Source organism: Equus przewalskii, chromosome 6 (assembly GCF_037783145.1).
Source record: "Equus przewalskii isolate Varuska chromosome 6, EquPr2, whole genome shotgun sequence".
Taxonomy (NCBI): domain Eukaryota; kingdom Metazoa; phylum Chordata; class Mammalia; order Perissodactyla; family Equidae; genus Equus; species Equus przewalskii.
The window spans coordinates 16,807,862-16,831,357 of NC_091836.1; the positions used below are offsets into that span (position 1 = coordinate 16,807,862).

The window sequence follows — 23,496 nt, forward strand, 5'->3', positions numbered from 1 at the left end:
AGCAAAAAGAGGAAGATTGGCAACAGATGTTAGCTCAGGCCACTCTTCCTCACCAACAGAAAAAAATATTTTCAAATCCCCTTAGTACTCTGACCTCAGAAGGTACTCAGGAGAAATCCTACCTCCATTTCCTCAGAAGTTCAATCCTCAATCCAAACTAAGGTAGACGATGGTATAAATGAGCATCTCTGCATTATATAAGATGGTCTGAAGCACTAATGGTGGAATTTGGGTAAATAGGCTTGTCAGTGAGAGATAAAGGAACTCTTCTGATCATCCTCCAAATCACAATACAGAGATCTCCACTTTCTCTACAACGTAAGAGCATTTTGCTTACTAGGACATGATATGCCAAATTCCATCATTTAAAATGATCAAAATTAAATGTTAAATACCCTATCTTTGTGGCTAGGCCTGTAGACACCATGGATCAAATCATATGACTGGTCTTACTAATAAAACTAGTCAAAATAGTCACTTCAAACAACCAGCTTAACTACTTCTGAAAGAGATGTAATTGTAGTAATCGTCAATCATGCTAAAAGTCAAGACGTGATATTCGTTTTCCCACCCTCTGACTAAACCCACTACATATAAACCAAAAAAAAAAAAAAACCACTGCAAATTAAATATAGAACTTTGAGTCAGGACCTCTGGATTTCAGGCCCAGCTGTGCTAGTGACCTTTTTATAAAATTAGCCAAAATCCCTTCACCTGGGAGTAAAAAACCTTGGGAAAAAAAATGCCTTAATTTTCCCAACAGAAAAATACATACAAGAAGTTTGTAGTTCTCAGGGTTATTTTGAAGGAAAGCATTGCAAAGTTAAGCACTTGTAAACAGCGGTCTGAACATGACTCTGATTAAACCACCTTTCAGGAAACCTGGAATACCGTTTCACGTGACTGACACCAGTAACGCTAAACAAAACTGGTAGTCCAGACAATTAACAACAAAAAGCAAAAATAAGTGTGCTAAAGAAAAAATAAAGAGATACATTATATGCATAATACAGAGTTCTTCTATACATATTGGGTGAACATCTGCAAGATTTCATCCAATCTCCACTTTATTCTCCTTGTGAACACGGGCACACATTTGAGTGACCTCGTGAGAGCTAAAGTGAAGGCTGACATTATGCTAATTGACCCGTAAAGGGATTCAAATTGATAACCTTCTCCTTATTAGAAGTATGTTCTAATTAGAAAAGCACAGTGGTTACTATCATTGTAATTATTGATTGTAACTGAATATACTTCACATATAATCAATTTGATAATTAAATCTGTCTATATGAAGTACATTGCTTTCCAAGTATTTTCTTCTTTGTTATTTTATTTTAATGCCTTTCCAAAAATAGCCATTGAATTTCAGTTTGATACAAGACCTAATATCATCAATACTAATGTAATCTGAAAACATACATTCCTTGAACTGAAATAGATCCACAGGGTTACTTATTTAGTCCTTCTACCTTTAGGCAAGAGCACTTTTAAGTCATCCAAGAATTTCTGATGTTTTCAACGAACTCTGAAGAATAATAACACCACCTTGAGTTTGCATCACACTTCCCAGTTTACAAATCACTTTCTTTTCCTTCATCTCATTAGATATCCACAGCAACCTCATGAGTCCCAGATGTAATTATCCACTTTTACAGACGAAAAAACTGAGATTCAGAGAGGTCAAAGTGTTTTATCTCAGCTACACAGCTGGAAAGAGCCACCACCAAGACACGGACTTAGGTCTTCTATGCTTTTCTCCCACAAACTCTTGCCCCCATTGGTAACTTAATTTGCTTTGGTGACTATTAGGAAATTCTTCCATGTATCTAACCGAAATCCCTTATTTCCTTTTTTTTTCTTTAATGGATATGAAAATGATGTTGTAAAATTGTTTTCTTAAATTTGTATGATGCTCTTCTTATTTAGATGGTTCTGGTGTGATCATTAACTTCTTAACAGGGAAACTTTAGGAGAAACATGCTTCCCTGGTCACCATCTTGGCCAACATGGCTGTCTGAATAAAAGTACTGACTAGGAGACAAGATGGTACTGCTTCTAGACATCTTCTCAGGAAAACAGATCAAGCGGTGCTGCAAACCTTTGAAGGGACATAGCTCCAGTCCTAAACCTGTAAACCAAACAGAACCTCACAGATGGCACAGGGATGACTCGGTCTACGAGGTGAAATCAGGGTAAGCTTTCTGGATCTCACACACTGTAATAACAGTCAACAATGTGTTGAGTGCTAAGTCTCAAACACTGGGCCCAACATGGTCCACGCAGCAACTCATTTAATCCTCACAAAAATCCTGTAAGAGAAGAAAGATTACCCCAATTTTATAAACGTGAAAATCAAACCCCGAGAACTTAAAAAACTTGCCCAAGGTCACTTAGGTAGTAAGTGTCTGAGTCTATGTGTCTATCCTATATCCAACTGCCTTCAAAAGCCAAGTTTTTAATTGGCTCCTCTAAACCGAAATACGTGGTTCTCTGTTCATCAAGGGAGAAAAGGTTGCAGTTGAAAGGGATTAAGTCTTGGCTAGATTGTATGATTTTGGACACAGCATTTATTTTTCTGAACTTCAATTTCCTTTTTTATAAAATGGGGGAATTCCTAGCATAACTATTTCTTAAGATTGTTGTAAGGTCAAAATGAAATACAACTACAAGGTATTCTAAAAACATGTTATATGATAAGATTGCAAAAGTCTCTTGATAAGAAGTAGTCAAAAATTGTTATATTGAACTAAACTGACCACATCGAACACCCGGAATTGTTTCCAGGCATGCCTCACAGCTCAAAGATGCCAATTAGATGCTGCAAGGCTAATTAGTGCCATTTCAACTCACGAGTACTCTACTGGATAGCAATGGTCTTTATGTCAGGAAATAATTTCTAGCCTTTTAAAACATCTCTGCAGCCTCCACTTGAGCATTTTCAAAGAATTCCCTATTGTTTCCAGTACTCGGGAGCTACAGTGAGGTATTTCCCAAAAGGAGCCTGGAAATAAGGGAAGTAATATTTCTGCCTGACAGTTAATTTATAAAATTAACACATACAACAGGGAAATGTTTTAATGCACCAGCTTACTCCATAATTGGTAAATGAGTAGCAGAGAATTACCTCCAATCACCAGCCAGGGTATAGCTCCAGGTAAAGTGGGCACTGAGCAATAGAAGTAACATATCTAAGGGAGATCAAAACAGGAGGGCATGGGAAAGCATGCGAAGTTAGAGAGGGCAGCCCACAGGAAAGAGAAGGGAGAAAATCGTTTATGAAACACTGTATCTGATGCTGTTCAAGACTTATTGACTCTCTGTCACCTTGAGAAAGATTACTCCTCAAATAAGGAAAATTCTTCAACCCCCTGACCTAAAAAGCGAGTCTTATGAATGGATGTGGAGCATAAGGTCTTATTGGCAAGGCCTTCCCTACACTGGAGAGCTCCTTAAACTGGATTGAAGAATTGGGCATGAAATTTATTTTGCTTTGACTCTAAGTGGATTAAAGCAAACTTTTGATGATGACTTGGCTCTTCATGTAGTCTGAACAGGTAAGAAATGAGCTGACCATGCAGACTTGGAGTAATAAGCCTCATTTCACAGTTATGCTCACTGTAAATAAGTAAACTGTCATTCAGATGCCAACCAAAGTGTCATGGCATTCTGTTTAGCCAGTCACTAGCTGAGAGTCTGATTATTTCAGGACAATGACAAGAACAATTCTTGGAATTTAAAAGTCTCAGATGCTAAAACACGCAGAAACCATCAAAATACTACCCAGGTTGGGTCCTGCCCAGCTCTATTGCTTCAACTGCTGGGAAGATAAAACTCAGCAAGGATCTAAATATAATTAGATCTGGTGTTGACCATAATCTGATGATCCAAACAGATATGAAACCTGCTTAGTAGGCAAATGTTTCGAAGATAATGACTGCCACGTCATCAGTGTTTATGATACACTACATTACTAAGCTAAAGGTACAGACTAATCATACTTCTTTCTGCAAAAAACATGCAGGCAGAACACTAACACTGCATGACATAAAAAGTCTTACTTTTTTTCATTTAACTCTATCTGAGCACATTTTTTAAGCTAGGTATCACTCCATTACATAATATCTAATATATTCCCTCCTCGTTCCTTCTGATAAATTATTTAATTATACCAAGATATGTGTATGTATTCGTATGCACAATTATATACAATCTATGAAGAGAAATATATACCCTTATGCATGTAGCTATTTCTATGCTAACCATGACTTCCTTCATATTCAGAAATCGACCTATAGTAATATCATTGCTCCTGCCAGGCCCTGCAGCACAAGCTAAGCTGTTGGCAGTGATGCTGGCTTTTGTCACTCTGTTCATGACTGCCTCACCCATGGGAGCCTGGAGCATACAAACATGACAGTGGACAGGCAAACTAGGTCAGTCTACAGGCAGAGTCCTGATTTAAAAAAAAAGAGCCCTTTGTCATTTCTAACACAGGTCTATGCGGTGTGGACTCATTGCACAGTCAGGAACTAAACAATTGGTGAGAGGAGGTCAGGTTCAAGAAAACCAACAGGAAATTGCTACCAGCCACCCATTAGCAAGTCACAAAATAGGAAACATATGAGAGGCGAAATGGGGAGTCTACTCTGAACAATATTGTATATTGTATATTGAGGATGGAACAATTCATGGACATGTTGAGAGACACTCATATTGGAAAGAGCTAAGGACCTGAAACAGGAGAACTGGGCACTAAAATGTAGGTGGGCACTAGTTTTTTGATTTTGGACAAGTTACAGCTTCTCTCTGAGCTTCAGTTTCCTCACCTTTAAACTGGGCTTAATAATAATCCATGCCCTGCCTACCTCATACGTTTCCTTGGTGAATCAGGGTGGGATAACGTGTGTTAAAAATATGCTTTGTAAACTCGAAACAGATGTCACTCGTTGCTAGTGGCTTCTCTGTATGGAAAGCATAGTTCAGCACGTCATTCCCTCACAGTCCTGAAGTGGGGAAAATTAAGAAGAAAAAGAGTGATGTCATTAAGGCCTTAAAAAGCAGTAGACTTGGTGAAAGCCCCTGGTTTTTCAAGATTCTCTTCATATCTGCTTACAGTAAAAACTAACCAAAATAAGCCATTTATCATAAAAATGGCCATGATAATGTGAATTATTGTCAGGGTCTTTTTAGAAAAGCTCCAACAAAAGGCTTCAAAATTTGCTCACATTAGAACCAAATTTTTAACGATGTAGTATTTCTTAGCCATATGTTTGTCTCATTACCGAATGGAAAATTAGTAACTGGGAAAAGGGGATGGTGAAAGGATGTGAGTAAGAAAGGAATATTGGGAACAGCTGCCTACAGAAGAGGGGAAATGTCTCTGGCACAGTAAAATTTTTTTTTCAGATTCTTTCTAGAATACTACATGAGTTATAAATATCTTGCTCTGCCATTCAGCTTTACAAATATCAAACACTGACCCACACAAGTCATGTACACACATTCACACCAAACAACAGGGAATTTAAATAACATAATATTTAGGAATAAGTTACTGGTTTGATATCATTCACTATTTTCCAGCTATAAAAAACATTTTAACTTCCTTGCCTGCATAAGGGCTCTTAACTAAAATTTCCAAGGCAAATCCAGTGCAGGGGCATCCATAATTGGCACAACACACGTTAATCCATAAATAATTCATTTAAGGCGCAAAATCTCCGTAATCTCTAAGCATTATAAAACATAAGGACAACATCAGCCCCATTTAGCTTTATGAGCCGTATTTAAAATGAACCCTGAAGTAGCAGTAACAGTTCTTTCAAACAACAGAAAATGGTTTATGACACAGAATTAGTAAGTATAATGCCACATAATCAAAGGTACTATATATTATTATTTTATTTTCATCTCCAAATATGTCTATGTTATTCCTACAGACCAAGAACATTAAATAATTTGCTGTAGCTACAGGGATCTCCAGATGGCTGCCTGAGAAGTGCCCGGACATACTCACTTCTATAAAGCTATCAATGGGTGTCGGAGCCTTGCAGGGCCAGACACCAGATTTGACGCCAGGGGCAGGGAGAGAGCTATCTCCATTTCATTCAAACCCAATCCTCCCCACAAAAACTTACTTTCCACTCCTGCAAAGGTACTTAAAATCAAGGGAGGAGCTTATCAACTTGTAAAGTAACATGATAAGGTATTTAAAATGTACACAGTCCAATTCGTCTGATGGGAGAGACTCATAGCAGATTTTTGTGGCATGAGGTTTTGATACAGGAATCAAGCGAGATAGAGATTGAGAGAGAGGAAAAAAAATTGAGAATAGGGACTACCAAAAGTAAGTGTCCCTACTCTACAATTTTTTCTCAGTGTTAACCCATAATATATCAGAGTTTAAACTAGTATAAAATGCCAAGGCAGAAACTTTGATATGCTTTGCTTTCACTTCTATTAGTTACTCTGGAAGAGCAAAATATTAAACGTTTTTATTTTAGGTTTTTAAGATGTTTCCAGGGAGGCATATCTTGATTTGATTTACAAATCACATAAAGCAGATGAATACCTTCTCTAACAGCCAAGAATTTTAGGTCTGATCTTATTTTTAGATTCAGATTTGCAGACTCATATTTTATAGTTTTATAATGGTAACATTTTTATTGACCCATATTTGAAAGTGACTTACTCATATGTATTTTTTGAAACATTATTATGTCTCTTAGGGTAACTTGTAATAAAATGGCTTTTCCAATTACATGTCCGAGGGAATTATTAATTTCTATCATTACAGTCAACATTAATGCCATTGATTAAGATGATATATCCCATTCCCATAGTCAAAATAATTGAATATCTGTGTTAACTAGGTATTTGAGACCTAGATTTTTTTCTCAATAGTCAAAATGCTAGGCTGATGGTGGAAAATTACATTTACAATTTAATTTAGTATTTGATTTCCTCCATCTTCGTCCACTCCCATCCCGAGAATGCAGCTGAATAAGGAGAGAACTGCCCCAGGTTTCCAGAACCAGCCAGCAGCAGGCTGATACACCATGGTGCTCACAGTTAGCCCCTGCAAGCTGTGGATGAATCGCATCCCTTCTCCTTCAGCAGGGAAGTTTGGTTTGTACTTTGCAAACACACTTTTGCAGAAAGAATTTAATCCAGAACAAAAGGAAAGACTGATTTTCTTTGAAATGTGTTTATAACAGCAATAAGTTAACACAAGAGAAGAAAAGAGAGACTTATAGCTTGCAAACACTGTCAGGTCCACAAAGCATCTATTGATCTTTCTATCAGGGTGAAACAATAAATCTCTGTTCTCCAGCATCCACTCTAGAAATTCTCTCGTAGCTGTCTGAAGCTTCAAATGGAATTACAATAGTCTGTAACTAAAATTTACTCTTTCCCTCAATCTTTGTTCCATTACAACACACTCATCTCATCATTATCACTCCTTATAATAAATGCCTTTGGAGGCAGATTCTTTTGTTAGGGAGGTAAAAGACATTTTCATTATTTGTGGCAAATTTTTAAAAGACAAAATGAGAGTAATTATGCCTACTCCAGGTTATTATTAAATGGCATTTCTTAAGTCAGAATCCATTGACAGAGTCATTTCTCTTCTGTCCTATATAATCAATAGTAGATAGATGCATAGTTACATAGAGATAGATGATAGATAGATTTCAAAAATGATATTAAAATAAACTCAGGTTTATCCAAAAATACTATGATACAAACACAATTTGTAAGAATCTCTGCATCCTTTCCTTTCTGAAAAACAAATAAATAAATTCCTTAACAATCAAATATTTGGTAAGACAACATTCAAACATCAAGACACCTCTCATACACAAATTAAACCAATCACGCAAGGAAGAAATGAAAATGGAAGACTCAGACTCAGAGTAATACTGCATGAATTTTGTCAACAGGCATTTAAACATGATACTTTTTTATTTTGTTCAGGTCTACAGAAACTCACTGAATTAAGATGACCAGCTTCTCACTAGTGCAGTGACAGGTTCTCCTTAAATTTGCTATTGGGGTAATGTGAATTTTTCTTCCAAAAGTTCTTGATTTCCCTTGGGAAGGCTTTATAGAAGAAAGAGGTTGGAAGAAAGATAAAATCTTCCTGAAATTTTATTCCTGAAGTGTTTGCAACAGAATCTCAAGAAAAAAACAGAGGACAGACCAATTGTAAGTATCTTCCCCATATAAATGAGACATCTCAAATCTTGGCACAGGAAAGGACAACAACAAATATTTGCTAAATGAAGTAATGTTGATTTTTTTTTTAATACAGTTAGATCATGTAGGAAAAACTTATTTTTTCCTCCTAGCACATAATGTAAGTTGACTGGTGTAGCAGATTACAGGAGTATTTAAGGAAACTCCAACACTTTTTGTTTTTAACTCTGCAGATGACTGGAGCCACTTTCTGCTCCATAGATCTTGTGTTTTGGCTGAGGACACAATAAAGTCAAGCATGCATAGTGGGTGCACAGTAAATATACAATGAAGGAATGAAAACAATAGGACATAATAATTATTAGCATTTGTATATTTTGTTTTGTCTACTTTGATTTTGTTATTGTTATTGATTTTATTTTTCTAAAGTGCACTTGTAGTTATCATCTTATTTGTTCCTTACAAAATTTATGTGGTATGGTTAGAATAAACATCTTTATACTCACTCTAAATGTATTCATTTAACAATATTTATTGGTCAGCTACCACGTGCCAGGCACTAGCAGACTTGAGATTTGGCAGTATATAAAATAGACAAAAATCCCTGCTTGACAAAATTGAGCAAAATTCACCCAGAAAAGGAAAGGGAAAGGGCCAAAAGCTACATTTGATTGTATATGTTCTGCTTGACCTTATTTTACCTTTCACAGTGTCTTTCAACTGTGTAAAATATATTCATTATAACAACAAAATAGAGTCCTATTCACTTGGCTCCTAACTCCTTGAGAGTTCCTTCCATTAGTGACCTTTATATCAGTGTCACAAAGAGCTCAAACACTAAACAAAGTCATATTAGACACAGAGAGAATACAACAGGGGTTATATAGATAAAATATATATCTCAAATTACCTTTAAAACTGAAAGAGAGCAAACTAATACAAGCACGAATCAAAAAACAGTTCCCTCCACATGGTGTTCAATTTATAAAGTTCTGTTTTTAGAAGGATAAGAGAAAATCTGAAGTTTTCAGATTGATAAAACAATCCAAAAGTTATCTACAACAGAATAAACAAGTGAAAAAATGTACACTTCATGATTTGAGTATAAAGTTTCTGAAGGATGAATTAGTGACATTTCTGACCTCATTTCACATCCCATGGCCAGTGCAGCTACCATAGTTAAGATACACCCAGAGAACAGCAAATAGTATGGCAATCTAAATTTAGCAGTCATTAAATATACAAAAGTACTGACCAATCATTGAGTTATAGTGAAAAAATCAAGACAAAACCGTAATAAGTTAGCTGTAAATAAAACCAAAATCTGACAGCTGCCTTTGTACTACACTCCCACTATGCCATATTGCCTTCCCCTTGGGTACAGAGAAAGAAGTGTTCTCACTTGTGGCAAAGGAGATGAATACCTCTACGTCAGCCCTATCCTCTCCCAAATCCTATTTATCTCATCCATCTCCAACTTTTTTGACTACTCTCTTACCTTCAAACACGTCTCCCCCTCTTTAATAAACTAATTTGGCCCCACAGGCCCTGCCAGCTCTCTCTCTCTTTACTTGTATTGCCAGATGTCTTGAATGAGAAATATATGCCCATGATATCATCATATATTCCCTCTTTAAACCTTGTTAAATAGGTTCCTATCTAAGATGCAAGATTGACATCACTTTTCTAAGGCCACCAGCAACCTCATTCACACTGGGTTCAAAAGTACCATCCTTAAATTTGTCATCCTTATTTCATAAATATTAACCACTACTGCTTGCTCCCAGCAACTCTCCAGCCACCTCTCTCTCCTATAAACAAACAAAAGAAGCATCCTGGCACCTACATTCTTCTGGTTCTCTTTGCTTCTCAATTCTCTACTGTTCTTATTTCTCTCCCTTTCACTCAGAGAGCTTGTTAATTATCAAGATATTAGCTATTACCTCCACAAATTCTTATCCAAACTCCAATCTCAAATCTTCAACCCTCTATTTATTGAGTGACTGCCTACAATGTGACAGGCACTGTGCAGAGGCTGGTGATCGGTAATACCAAGCCCTCAAAGAGCTCACGGTCCAGAGCTGACCATTTGCACCTACATTCAAAAAATCCAGATCCAAGGTTATCATTATATTTCTTCCAAATGCCACCTTCCCAGTGACTGACTTTTGCACTTTTATTAATGTCGTCATGGTTCTCAAACTCACTATAGCAGGTTGGGTTCCCTGAGAAGCAGACTCTGAGAAGATTAGCATGCGGAAAGCTTATTAGGGAGTGCTCTTGGGATCAATATCCAAGAAAGTATAGAAGGAAGCAAATTGGAAAGAGGGAGAAGTCGGACTGGAAATGTAGTCTCAACGGAGGCCTCAGCTGACCCTAAATGGAGCTCTAACTTCAGAGTTGGGTGAATTAGGGCAAGGAGGCCAAGCCTTCATATCCCCGTGTTGATTAGTCACTGGAATGGGCCATGACTTTGGGCAAGGAAGCTCTTTTCAGTCCAGGCAATAATACAGCAGACTGACAGTTGAGGGTGACTGTCAGCAGCACCCATAGCATCCAGGGGAATAAGTCCTTCCCTCCTAAAGGGATATGCAGGCAGTGCATCACGATGTCTAGCATACTCACAGAGGCTTGAAGTATATAACACGGTGGAAGAAATATAGAGTTTGGAGCTAAACAGAACAAGATTCTAACCTTTATCAGTAATTAAGTATGATCATAGGCAAGTTACTCAACTTCTCTGAATCTCTCATAAAGTTACTTTAAAAGTTCAATGATATATATTATGAAAACGCTTAAATGCTGGGTCCATAATAGTTGCTTAACACATATTAATTCTCCTTTTCCCACTCTATAAAAATTTTTTTTAACTATTTCTTTTCCAAGTACTAAGACTTCTTCAAAATTACACATTCATTTAGCCAAGAAAGATGTATTAAGAACCTTCCTATAGCCAGGACTATTCTAGGAACTGCAAAGATCACTGTGAGCAACCCAAACAAGGTCCCTGCCTTGCAGAACTTAAATTACAGTGAGGAAAACAGGTAATACACAAATGAACAAGTAAATAAAAGGGCAACTTCTGATCGTGAGTGCTATCATGGAAACAGTGAGGTGAGAGAGAACGCTTGGCGGGGAAGGGTTACTGTCTGACAAGGTGACACCGACCTGAAATCTGAAAAACAAGAAAGGGCCAATTATGTGGAGAACTGGAGCGAGGGGGCATTTGTGACATGAGGAATAGAGGAAAAGTCCTGAGGCAAGATGATACTTGCCTAGAATGTTCAAGGAGTGCACTGTAGAAGAGTGAGTGTAGGTTAGACTTCACGAGGCGAGGTCAGAGAGGTAGTCTCTTGAGATCTTGTAGCCCATGGTAAGGCATCCCTCCTGCATTACTGTTGTGAATATTTACTGGAAAAAAATGTGTAGAGCACTTAGCACAGTGCCCGGTACATGGCGAGGGCTTGACAAATCAACAGTGTTATCATTACTGTCATCATCATCATCATTACAGTTTCAACTGGTCTTTTACATACAGATCCTTCCTTTGTCCACATGTCCTCCATATCTTACCAAATAAGGAAAGGTCACAACAGGATGAGGGGGAGAGACACAGGAAGGGGCAGAAACAGCTGTCATGCACAATATTTGGTAATTTTTTAAATGTAGTTTTACATTTTTTAAATCCAAAAGGACCATATCAAATTTCTGTCTGAATGCCCACTTCATTCGCATTTTTAACACACACTGAGCACATGCTGAGTGAATCAGTAAGTGTTCATCTGCTAAATAAATGCTGTCTGAATGAATGAATGTGAGGAGTCAATGAGTGAATAAAATAAGTGACTGGTAAGATCACATTTGTTTTTAAGATTTCTGGGAGGGAATTTCCAGATTTCATAACCATGAAATGTTGGACCTCAAAAAATATTGAAAATATTTCCCATAAAAAGCCTAAGAATGCTAAACAAGAACGACAAAGAAAGGAAATAGCTCCAGGTTTTGCCAAAGATTGTGGCTGGAGGTAACTGGAGACATCAGGACATGTGATTAATAATATGCAGATGGGTAAAATAACTGATGAGGGGTTAGAAAAAGGCACCAAAACTAATTGGTCATTTGCTGTATTCTGAATACTGTGCTATGCATTATACTTTTAATTTTCATAATTCTATAAATTAAGTATTGCCTTCATTTTATAGATAAGAAACTGAGTCTCAGGCTTATCCAAGAATGCACAAGATAAGGACCGGAGTTAGTGTCTGACTCCATAACCTGTTCTTTTCCCAGAATGTAGAGAGTAAAGGAATCTGAACCAATGCCTTGGTCCTCAAGAAATCAGTGTAGCAGCACAATGAAGTCATGATAGCTAAACACAAGTCAGATCACTAGTCACATTTTATTAATACACATTTACCCTTGAGTGAAAGATTAGTAATATTATATATGATTTCAGAGTTGGGAAATGGAGACAAAAAAGTTATTTCCCCAAAATCAAATTAACACGAAAATCAGAATGCAGCATTAACTGAGGTTTGGCCTCTGCCTCCCCTCCTCCCACCCAGCCTGCACACACACAATACACTAACAGGCATTTTTTTTAAAAAAAAACAAGATAAGCACATTAACTAAATTATACACCGAACTCTAAAAGTTAAAAAAAACCTTTTTGTTAAAATCCACTGCTAATAGGCCTCCCTTTGCCTAAGAGACTGCCTGGTGGAGCATGAGAAGCTGAGTGTGCATATTCACTCTTTCAGACCACAAGAACCAGCTCTTCCGTGCTTCTATGTAGAGGAAATTTCCTGATTTGAAGCATTCAAGTATCTAAAACACTCCACTTACCAGGATGTCCACACATCTCTAGCACAGTGATAATGAAGACTCATAATGATGACACACTGAGGCACTGAAACCCACAGGTGAGTCTTTGGGTTTCTCAAAGACTGAGTAACAGAATGAAAATTATTTAACTCAAGTGTATTTTATTACTGAATTTCATCTACTCACAAATTGATACTGCATATGTGACAGTCTACTTAGTCAGAATGTTTGATTCGCCAGAACTAATTTTTATCTTTTCAGATAAGAAAATATCTGCTGTGCTCTCCAAGACAACAGGAAACGCTTTGGCAGCTACTCATTATTCTAAATCCCATAGGCTCTCTTATACTCAAGAAGCAATGCATCAAGTTTGAGCAAAGGAAACCTTACTGTGTATATAATAAATATAATAATAAATAATAAATAATGCATTGAATGATGTAACTGAATATCCTCATACTTTTCAAGGATTAGTTTTAACTTTGAAAACATAACATAAATACTAATCAAGCAGTTAGAACTGAGTTTCTCAAAGACTAACTAGTTACCAGTTATCAATTCTGGTTTGGGGTGGGGGGTGGGGGACCTGTCAATCAGCTATTGTAAGAGAATGAAATGAATAGTGAAAGAATAAGACCCAGATATATATTAAATAAGCTTAATATCAGATCTGTGTCTAATACAGGAAGGCTAGAGAAACCTTTGAATATTACAGTCTGCCCCATTTAACATTCACTGTCATTATTTCCTAAGATACAACCCTCCACTCTAAAGGACTGGCCCTAAACACCTCAAACTCAATCTGACATACAAGCCTTTTAATACACAGTGAATACCTTCACCACTTTATATCTTTACCAGATATACTTCTCCTCTCAGTTTAGGGTACAAATTCATTGCCTCCAACCTCAGCTGGCCCCTCAAAAGATACCCAATAATATTTCGACCTGTTCCTGGTTATTTTTCTTCTCCATTCCTTAAAACAACAATTTCTAACTTCACCACTTTTCCTAAGAACTTTATCCCTCCTATGCCATTATTATGTCTGTAATGATTACTGTAGGATAGATATGTGGATGTGCTGGTTTGTAGAGATTTTTGTTTAGTAGAATGTTTGCACAGGATTTCTTATACACTGAAATAATAATGAAAAAAATAGCACGGTAGAGATACCTTCTCTATATCTTATAGAGATGCACTTCTCTTTAAGAGATAGTATACAACACACAAGTGGCAGCACATATGCCCCCCCAAATAATTACTGTTGTCATTTTAAGATAATCATACTAACCAAGGTTAGAGATAATTGGCATAAAATCTACAGGTTATTGTGAAGCTCCAATAAAATACCAAATATGGGAGTTTTTTGAAAATCTTAAAGCACTCTAAAAAATAGTTATAAGTATATTTACTCCTATTTATACCTGAGAAAAAGCTACAAACATAACAATTAAAAGAAAATAACCAACTAATGGCAGCACAAAATCATTGTAGCCTACAGAGCATTACCAGACACATCACAAACTACACAAGGATTTATTCATTCATTTATTCATTCTCCTAACAAACATTTATTGAGTGCCTTTATAAATCAGATTGTATACTAGGCATGGACACACATAGATCTCTGTCTTAAGGAGGTAGAATAAATCAAAATCACATTACAACACAATAAATCCTATTATAGCGATGTGAGCAATAACTTAGTATTCTATAACGAAAAAACACAGTGACAGAAAACAGGATGGATGTGTGTGTGTGTGTGTGTGTGGACAGAGAGACAGAGACAGAGACAGAGAGAGAGTATATGTCTGTCTGTGTTTGTGAGTGTTCAAAACTAATCAGAAAAACCATTCTCTCCCAGTATTAAGTTGGAGGATTCACGCATGAAGGAGCATAGGCATAAGGCAACAAGGAATGGAAGCATGTTCTAGAACACTTTTATTTCTTCCACCAGGCACAGCAGACCCACACATAAGAAAGATAGTGCAGTGAATGGAAGAGAATGAAGATGGATTTCAAGGACCTGCAGTCAGGGTAACATCAGAACTTCCACACAGCCAGCCTCCTCTCATGACAGACTGGTTCTAGAGTTCTCTGCAAATGCAAATCTCTTCAAATGTTGGATCACCACTTATCTGGAGAGTTCAGCTAGACTCCTACCCAACTTAACCACTGAATGAGAGAAAGACTAAGTGGCTAAGGATGTGAGATTAGTAATAATGATTATATTTGCCATATTTTGGTAGGGTTTGAGGGGTGGTTCTATGCATCTGATATCTGAACTTCCTACTGTTTCCCTTCTAGGAAAAAATTCCTTTCTGGCATTCAGATCTGTTTCTTTCTCCCTTCGCCTTTTTTAAACATTTTCATTGATATGTGAGCACATCACTGTTCCAAAATGAACCAGTAGATAGAGCATTTGAGAAATGTCATATCAATCACACTCTGAAACACAGACGCTGATGGTAATGTCAAACTGACCCTCACAGCTGCCCTTCTTCTCCCTTCTCCTCTGCTGTTGCCAACATTTTTAAATAGCCGTTTCTTTATTTTGAGGAAAGAGGCCACAGGACACTTACAGTAATCATACGTGACCTACTGAGCATAAACTTAGGGAAGCTAACAAGGCATCCTCAGGAAAAATGGGAAGAAAATTCACTAACAATTAAAACTACAAATGGTGAAGCCTCAAATACCTTCTACCCCTCAAGCAACAAGATTATTTTGAACACAAAGGACACAACCTTAGGATGTGGCTCCAAGTCACCACTTTTATACTGTCCCTATTAGGGCAATAACGGCCTGGGATATATTCATCCCAACGGAGACACTTCCAGGATCACTCTTTCCAAAAAATTAGCTTTCAGAGCTCACTGAGCCCAGATCAATGATCCTGAAGGTGTGCAATACAGTCCCGTTTAGGAACAACTTTGGTGTGCCTAACAATCACCTGGAGCTTTGTTTAAAATAGAGTCCAAGCCCCTCCCTTCAGCTATCAAACCAAACCCTATGTGGAAGAGGCCCAGAAATCTGCATTCTAATCATTTTCTCCAGGTATTTCTTCTGTTCACTGAAGTTGGATAACCACTAGCTTAAATGAAGAACTGTTTAATAAGCCTCAAATAAAGTCTGTACAGGAAGTGATTTCTCACTGTTCTATTTATAAGAATGTTCGCTTTCTCAATTCCCCACAACAGCCCCAACAAATCTCCAGCCTTCAGAGATATTTCCAGCTCCCCTACTTCCTGAATCACTCTGGCTGGAATTTTCAATTTTGTGAGGTGCTCTGAGCTTACAGCACATAATTCTAGGTCTTCAGATCCTGTCCTGAAGTGATATTTGAGGAGCGAGATTATGTCATTCCATCTCCAAGCAGTGCATTTTTGGCAACAGTAGCCCGCTTGCTGACAAACATTTCTGTCTCATTTGAGAGAGAGCTGTACAGAAAATACAAGCAGACTTATACTGGAGACTGGAGGAGAGTCATCCATTTACCTAACTTCTTAAAATACAAATGGGCCTCTCAACGAGTTCCAGGAGGACGATACTATTCCATCTGCTCTCTTTAACGCAACTTCATTCTCAAGTTTTGCTTTAAATGGCAGGTGTAAGCAAAATCCAAACAGCTTTGCACACTTGAAAGTCTCTCTCATAGGCTGGGTACAAAATTTAAATATTTTGTTTGATAGAACCAAATATAACACAAAAAAAAATCAAACACAAAAGAAATAATATAACTGGACAATTAAACAAGAACATCCATTCATTTATTCTGAGCATTTTATTTATTTATTCATTAGGCATCAGGTACTGTGCTAAATACGAGATAAACATAAGAGTACTGAGGTTAGAGTCAGAATTTAAACAAAGGAACTTTGAATTTTGAGCTAACTCACTGCCTCATGCATCAAACAAGGGCCTGCAAAGAAAACCTCATCACCAGATAGCCCTTGGAAATGTTTTCAGTGCCTATGCCACTTAATTTTCCTTTCTTCCTAGATATGTGTGAAATTCCAAAAGGGATAATTATATCTTGTTGCTAACTCTTGGTGAACAATGTATATATCTAGAGGTAATGCATTTATTTTTCTATCATATTCAATAAAATATGTATTTTTTTTATTTTACCTCCAGCTCCATCTGATAAAGGCAACAAGACAAAACAAAGGTGAATGAAAATAGCAATGATGATATAGTGGGAAAAATAATAGCACTCAAGAACTCTTCCCACACATCTCAGAGTCCTTCAAGGTGATAAATTATATACTAAAAAGGAATATATAATCGCTTCTCAACTCTACCTACAAACTAATAAGCATTTATGTCATTTCCCATTGTCAAAATTCATCTTTAAAATGCAGGCCTAACAATTGAGCTGGTAGCCAAACAAGCATAGAGGGTTGTACACTAATCATAAATGCCAGTAGCCGGGTAATTGTTGCATCTCACAGACTAAACCTTTGAACACACATACAAATTAGTTTGAATGCAGTGTATGGGAAACACTTGAAATTCTCAGGAAATGACATAAGCAATTTCTCATTCACCTACCTAACTTGTTTTTCTAATTTAAAAGTAATTTGTTGTGGAATACCCACATTTTACCAAATATATATGTCCTTGTATTTTTATAGAATTTATAAAGGTGGTTTTCATATTGCCACATGGCATTCAGTAGTTTGATAGAAATGTTTGAATCTGTAGTGATTATATACGTTTGTGAACACACATGAGTCATAGCCAAGAAGCCAAAAAGACACTCCAGTTTTAATTTTTTTAATGGATTGCCTGGGCAATGCCAACAAAATAAACTTATCACTTTTTTTTCAGGCAGATGACATCAGTTAACCTATAAACTCTTTCAATAAGGCTAGTAGCAAGTAAATTATTGAGGGAAAAAAAGAAAAATTTTAGATCATTTGGAGGCATTCAAATTTGCTTGAAATTAATGGATCTCAGCCTGAAACTATCATTCACTGAGTTCGAGGGGTTTCACAAAGAATATCACTCCTCTTTCACAACAAATCTACATGGTAGTTACTATTCCTATTTCATAAAACATGAAACTGAGGCTCTGAGAAGGCAGGAGATGGCTTTCCCAGGGTCCCACCCTTATTAAGGGGCTCAGCAGGGAGCTGTGCAAACCCACATCTGTCAAACTCTAAATTCTTATTCTTACTACCCTGGCTTAGAGTTGCTTCTCAGTGATTAGGGATGAGGTAGAGAAAAGCAATAGGTGGCCATTAAATTCTGATTTCAGATTATAATACCTAATTTCTACAAATGCGAAAACATTAAACCATAGAATACATTTTGTCTAATTTTCTAATTTTAATGAATCCGTTGCCTAAAACTTCATTAGCCAAACTGAGCCCCGAATTTTAAAAACTTCAATTAAAATACAAAAATTTATCTAATAGCCTACCTCACAAATGTATTGTATATATTTTTCATTATTTAATGTTAGCTACACTCACACTTCCTAAGGTTTATTTTAAAGATTTGCACATGTCAGAGAGTTCATTTTATTTAATATTAGGAGAAGCTAAAGATGTATTTTTTTAATGATCTTTCACTTTTTCCTAGGTACGTATCGATATACTTTCCTTTCCCAAAATAACGAAACTTTTGCTTTCTTGCTACTTGAATCCAGGCTTCCCTCCCTTTTTCTTTCCTCACTGTCCTCTCAGCTTCTTGGATTATTCCCTATGTCAGTAGCTTTCCTGCTTTTATTTGTCGTCCTTCCAGTTCTATATTTCTTCTCCTGCTGTTCTGCTCTCTATAGCTTCTGATGTCTTCAAAGCCACCTGCAATGCCGTAACAGCCAGTAGTCCTCTGACAAGAAACCTAGGGAAGCCTTGCCCTTGAGTCAGTCTCCTGGAATATCTTCACCAACAGGCTGACATTAGCAAACCCAAAACCGATGTCAAAGTGATAGGACTCTAAGCAACTCTCATTTATAAGGATAAAATAGAAATAAAAGCATTAGTAAATTCACCCTTGATGTAAAATCCCCAGCTGTTTCTCCATATGTGTTCCCAAGTAAATTATTTCAAAATAAATAATGTAATAAGTGCTTTTTGCATCTTTAGCCAAGTCTTTAGGATTATTTTTATTGTTGTGGCTGCACCCCTGAGCTTCACAGTGAACAAAACTATCCAAAGTGGACAATAAATAAAATTTCCCCTAGACATCTCCAAGACAATTGGAGTTCTTATGTTTTCCTTCAACAAAGTTTCCTTAAAATAAAGGCTATAATTAAAGAAGTTTCATGAAGTCCAAGACTGGGAATGTTTTGTTTGGCATTTCTATTGCCAATTCTTTGCACAATACTTGCCACATAGTAGATCCTCAGATATTTTTTAATAATTGGGTGGAATAAATAGTACTTGGATGCCCCTACTTAAGAAAGTAATCTTCTTTCCTCAAAGTTTTAAAACTCATAATATGTGCTTCCTTTCCTTTCATAGGCCGTTATGACAGTTTATTGAAAGCTTGACAATACATTCTATGTCTTCGCAGAATCCTTGAGAGTTAACGCAATGTGCACAGAGATACACAAGTATTTCGTTGTCCAAGGCACAATGCATAAGAACTAGGTCTCCTCAATTCTGGACTTCTTTCAATTTCGTCAATTCAATTTTCTTTTATTATTAAAATTGTGTATAATCTTTATAGCCAACATCAATGCATCTAAAAATGGCTATTAAAATATCAAAAACCTGAGTTTGAATAACCCACTCATCAAATAACTAGTTTAATTACTTGGCAATATCCTAGTATTTATTAAATTCATTTCCATTTTCCTACTTGCAAATTATTCTGAATAAAGAACAAATCTCCAGTAATTGAGACAACATTCCATGAGACCACTAAGAAGACAGGAGTTTCCATTACAATTGTAGTTTCTCCTTAAGTATACTGTGACGGAATGCAAGAAGGTTCACAATAGTCCCAACAACTAGAAATTCCCATCCAAGAATACTCTGGCAATGGCTATTCTCAAAAATCTATTTTTTTAAAAAAGTTGTTTGGCTCTAATGAAAGAGAATAGACAGGACATAATTTATCTCCCCAAGTATTCAGAGAAGTTTAGAATGATGACAACGTAGAAGAATGAATCTACTGGAACTTTTTGAAGCAGTGTTCTAGATTGCCAAATACTAGAAAATGGGGGTGGAGACCACAGAAATAAGTCATTGCTTTGAAATGTAATCTCTGTTTTCTTTGTGTAACCAAATCTATTGGTGATACGGTTAGCCAATGAGAATTTGTTCATAGGGGCCTAGGATGTTGAAAATTTTTACACTATATTCCCCTGTATGTTCTCAGCATTGCAGCTGAAAGAGCTTTTCCGAAATAGAAACGAATTACAGCATGGAAAGTACATATAGGTGTTGCATATATTTGATCATCATAATTATTTTCAAATTTCTTATCTTGAAAACCATTATCTGGGTACATGCTTTTTACCCAGCAAAAAGCAAGAGTCATTCAAATTTGATTTATAAAGGTTTATGATAGTAAACGCATGAGTTCAGTTTATTTTATCTGCTCCTCACATAACATGTTGAGAATAGTCTTACTGGTAAATTGGCATTACCAGAGGCAATCCTATTACTTTTTAGAAATTTGTAAATTCTGATTCTTAGGCAGAAAAACCCTCCAGGATTATAAAAACAATTCCTCCAAAAACTATTATCTTTAGTAAAATCATTCCATCAGATATGAACCTGTTGTACCAAAGAATTAGTATATCACACAAACGTTATTTAGATACTGACACAAAACTACAGATGCACAGGATTACTCAAGTCCTTTGATAAAGGCTTATGTTCAACAATTTGCAACATCAAACACTTCCTAAGATTATGCTTCCTGGGAAATATTTGCAGTAAAGAATAGCAAACAGTAGCCAACCCACTCTGAGTTTTGTTTCTAGGCTGTCAATGGAAGAAGTGGCAGAAAGGTAAACTGAAGAAAAAATACACAAGAAAAGGAAGACAATGGAAGAGCAGTCCATTGACAAAAGAAGAGGTAAATTCTCCACTAATGCAAGGGCCACAAGGAGATTTGTAGGACTGCCTGGTACCCAGTCCCTCAGGATCCCACTCCTTCTCAGGTCCCTCCTACAATCAGTATCAAACTGAAAGAGTATTTTGAAAATGAAGACTCAAGAGTAGTCAAACAAGATCAATGTACAGACTCATTTTGGAAACTTTAAAGAAGTAAAAGTCCTAGGGGTGGGCAGACAAAAGGGTCGTCAGGAGTTGACTTCCTTATACCTAAGATCTGGGTGAGAATAAAAAGCGGATAGATCTCCTTCTGATTCTGTCTGCAATGGAGTGGATTCCTTCAAAACAGACCTCTTCCAGTTAAAGAAAGACTGGAACAAGGTCTGGCATTCCTGCAAACAGTGAAAGTCAGGGTAGCTGAAATGCCTGAGCAGGAGCGAGGCAGAACTCTGGAAAGATGCCTAGAAGCAGAGGGAGTCTGGAGTACACCTGGAACTGCTGATACAGACATCCCCAAATGAGCACAAGTTCAGAGAGGGCTAGGAAGACATTTATTCACTCAACAGATATTTATGAAGGTCCTCATATAAGGAAGGAACAAAAAAAATGAAGGGGAAAGCACTGAAGAATCCAGGGAAAAGAGAGTGAAGGATGAGGTACAGGTGCAAGAAATACCAGAGAGGTTTAGAAACCAGACACTAGGTTTACCCCGAGAAGAATGCCCAGTGAATAAGAAAAAAGGCCACAAGGTGGGGAGAAAACAAGAGATTAGAGGTTTCTTCATCAGAAGGCAACTCAAAAAAGTATCTGACAGTCAGTTCCTTAAGATTTGAGAAAAGGGATGCAACACAGAATGCAGACAGCCTGTGGAATTCACAGATGTCAGAGAAGGTCACGCTAAGACCAACAGAGTGTGGGAAAAAAGAGGAAGCGTTTCCTGGAAGGCGGAGGGGTTCCTTTGGGATGCTAGAGAACAGAGATGAAAGACATGGAAATGGGAACTGCAGACCACAGTGCCTGGGAAAGTTTAGGGGACAGAAAACAGGTGGGTGTGAAGGAGCACTGGGCCGCCGGGGTGACCGCGACGCAGGAGGGGACAAGGCTGGAGGTGGGCAGACAGGCCCCCGAGGCAGGACATCCCGGGAGAGTGAGATCTGGCTCCCTTCCCGTGCTCTAACGCCCCTTCCGCCAGAGCCCCGGGGTCCGGCTCGCAGGCGCCCGGGGCCTCCCGGAGCCCCAGGCCGGCCGGGGCGAGGCCGGGCTGCCCCCCAGCGGTCGGGCCCCGCGCGCACGCCCCGGCTGCCCGGCGCCAACTTTCCCGCTCCCCGGCTCTCTCCCGAGGCCGGCCCTCCTCCGCCCAGCTCACCGAGGGTGCCGTCAGGCGGCTGATGCTCTGGCCCAGCGAGTCCAGGTTGACCCGCCGCCGGCGCTGCGCCCTCCTGGCCCCGGCCGTGGCGGCGGCGGCGGCGGCGGAGGCAGCCGGGGTCGGGGCGGCGGCGGCGGCGGCGCGGGGCTGAGGCGGCCCGGGCGGGCTCCGGCTGCCGTTCCAGCAGAGCCGGGCCAGGGGGCACTCCCCCTCCTCCTCGGGGCTGGTCTCCAGGTAGTCGGAGCCAAGCGAGCTGAAGGACTCGGACGAGATCTTCCGGCGAGACATGCTGCTGGCGGCGCGGCGGCGGCCGAGGCGGCGGCGGCGGGGACGCGGGCGGCGGCGGCGGCGGGACCGGCGAGCGGCGGCGTTAGGCGCGTCGGGGCCGCGGGGCGCTGCGGTCGCCCTCGGCCGGGAGGGAGCCCCCGGAGCCGCGGAGCCCCCGGCGCCGGCTGCTCATGGCGGGAACTTGGGGCTTCGCGGCACCTTGGGGCCCGGGCTCGGCGGTGGCGCCGGGCTGGGCTGGGGGCCGCCGCCGCCTCTGCTGCTGCTCGCGCGGCGCCGCTCAGCGCCCGCCTCGGCGCATCGCCGTGCGCCGCGCTCCCGCTCGCGGGGCGGCTGCGAGTGTGCGAGCGCGGGCGGCCGGGCGCGAGGCTGCGGCCCGTGCGCTCGGGGAGGCAGCGGCTTCTGCCGCCCGCGCGCCTCTCTCGGCCCCCTTCCCCGCTCTCCCCCCGCCCCTCCCCTCCCGCCTCTCTCCCCCAGCTGCCCGCCTCCCTCCTTCTCCCTTTATCCCCCACCCCCCCATGCTCTCCCTCCGCCGGTATCACGTGTCACCATCATACTCATTGGGAGTCTCTGCCTCGCCTGTCGCCACGTTTCAGGAGCAACGAGGACACTTCGTTGCCGTCCTCTACCCGCCCTCCCCACTCCCACCGAGGAGGAGGAGGGCACCGTAGCTCGGATCAGCCCAAAGGGCCCCGACCCCAAACGCCCTACCCACTCGTCCGCGGGAGAGGCAGCACCGGCGGGTGCTGGAAGGGAGAGGGGCGCGGGGCCAGGGGCGGAAGACCTCCCTTTGGAGCCTCC

At 39.4% G+C, this 23,496-nt stretch overlaps 1 protein-coding gene across 1 annotated transcript in view; it reads right to left on the reverse strand.

Moving 5' to 3' along the window:
• Positions 1-22,838, reverse strand: part of GUCY1A2 (guanylate cyclase 1 soluble subunit alpha 2) — a 275,979-nt gene extending 253,141 nt beyond the window's left edge. The window contains exon 1 of the mRNA XM_070623052.1: positions 22,411-22,838. Within this exon, the coding sequence (XP_070479153.1) occupies positions 22,411-22,698 (288 nt within the window). The 5' untranslated portion in view covers positions 22,699-22,838. The remainder of the gene's footprint in view (positions 1-22,410) is intronic.
• Positions 22,839-23,496: the final 658 nt, after the last annotated feature.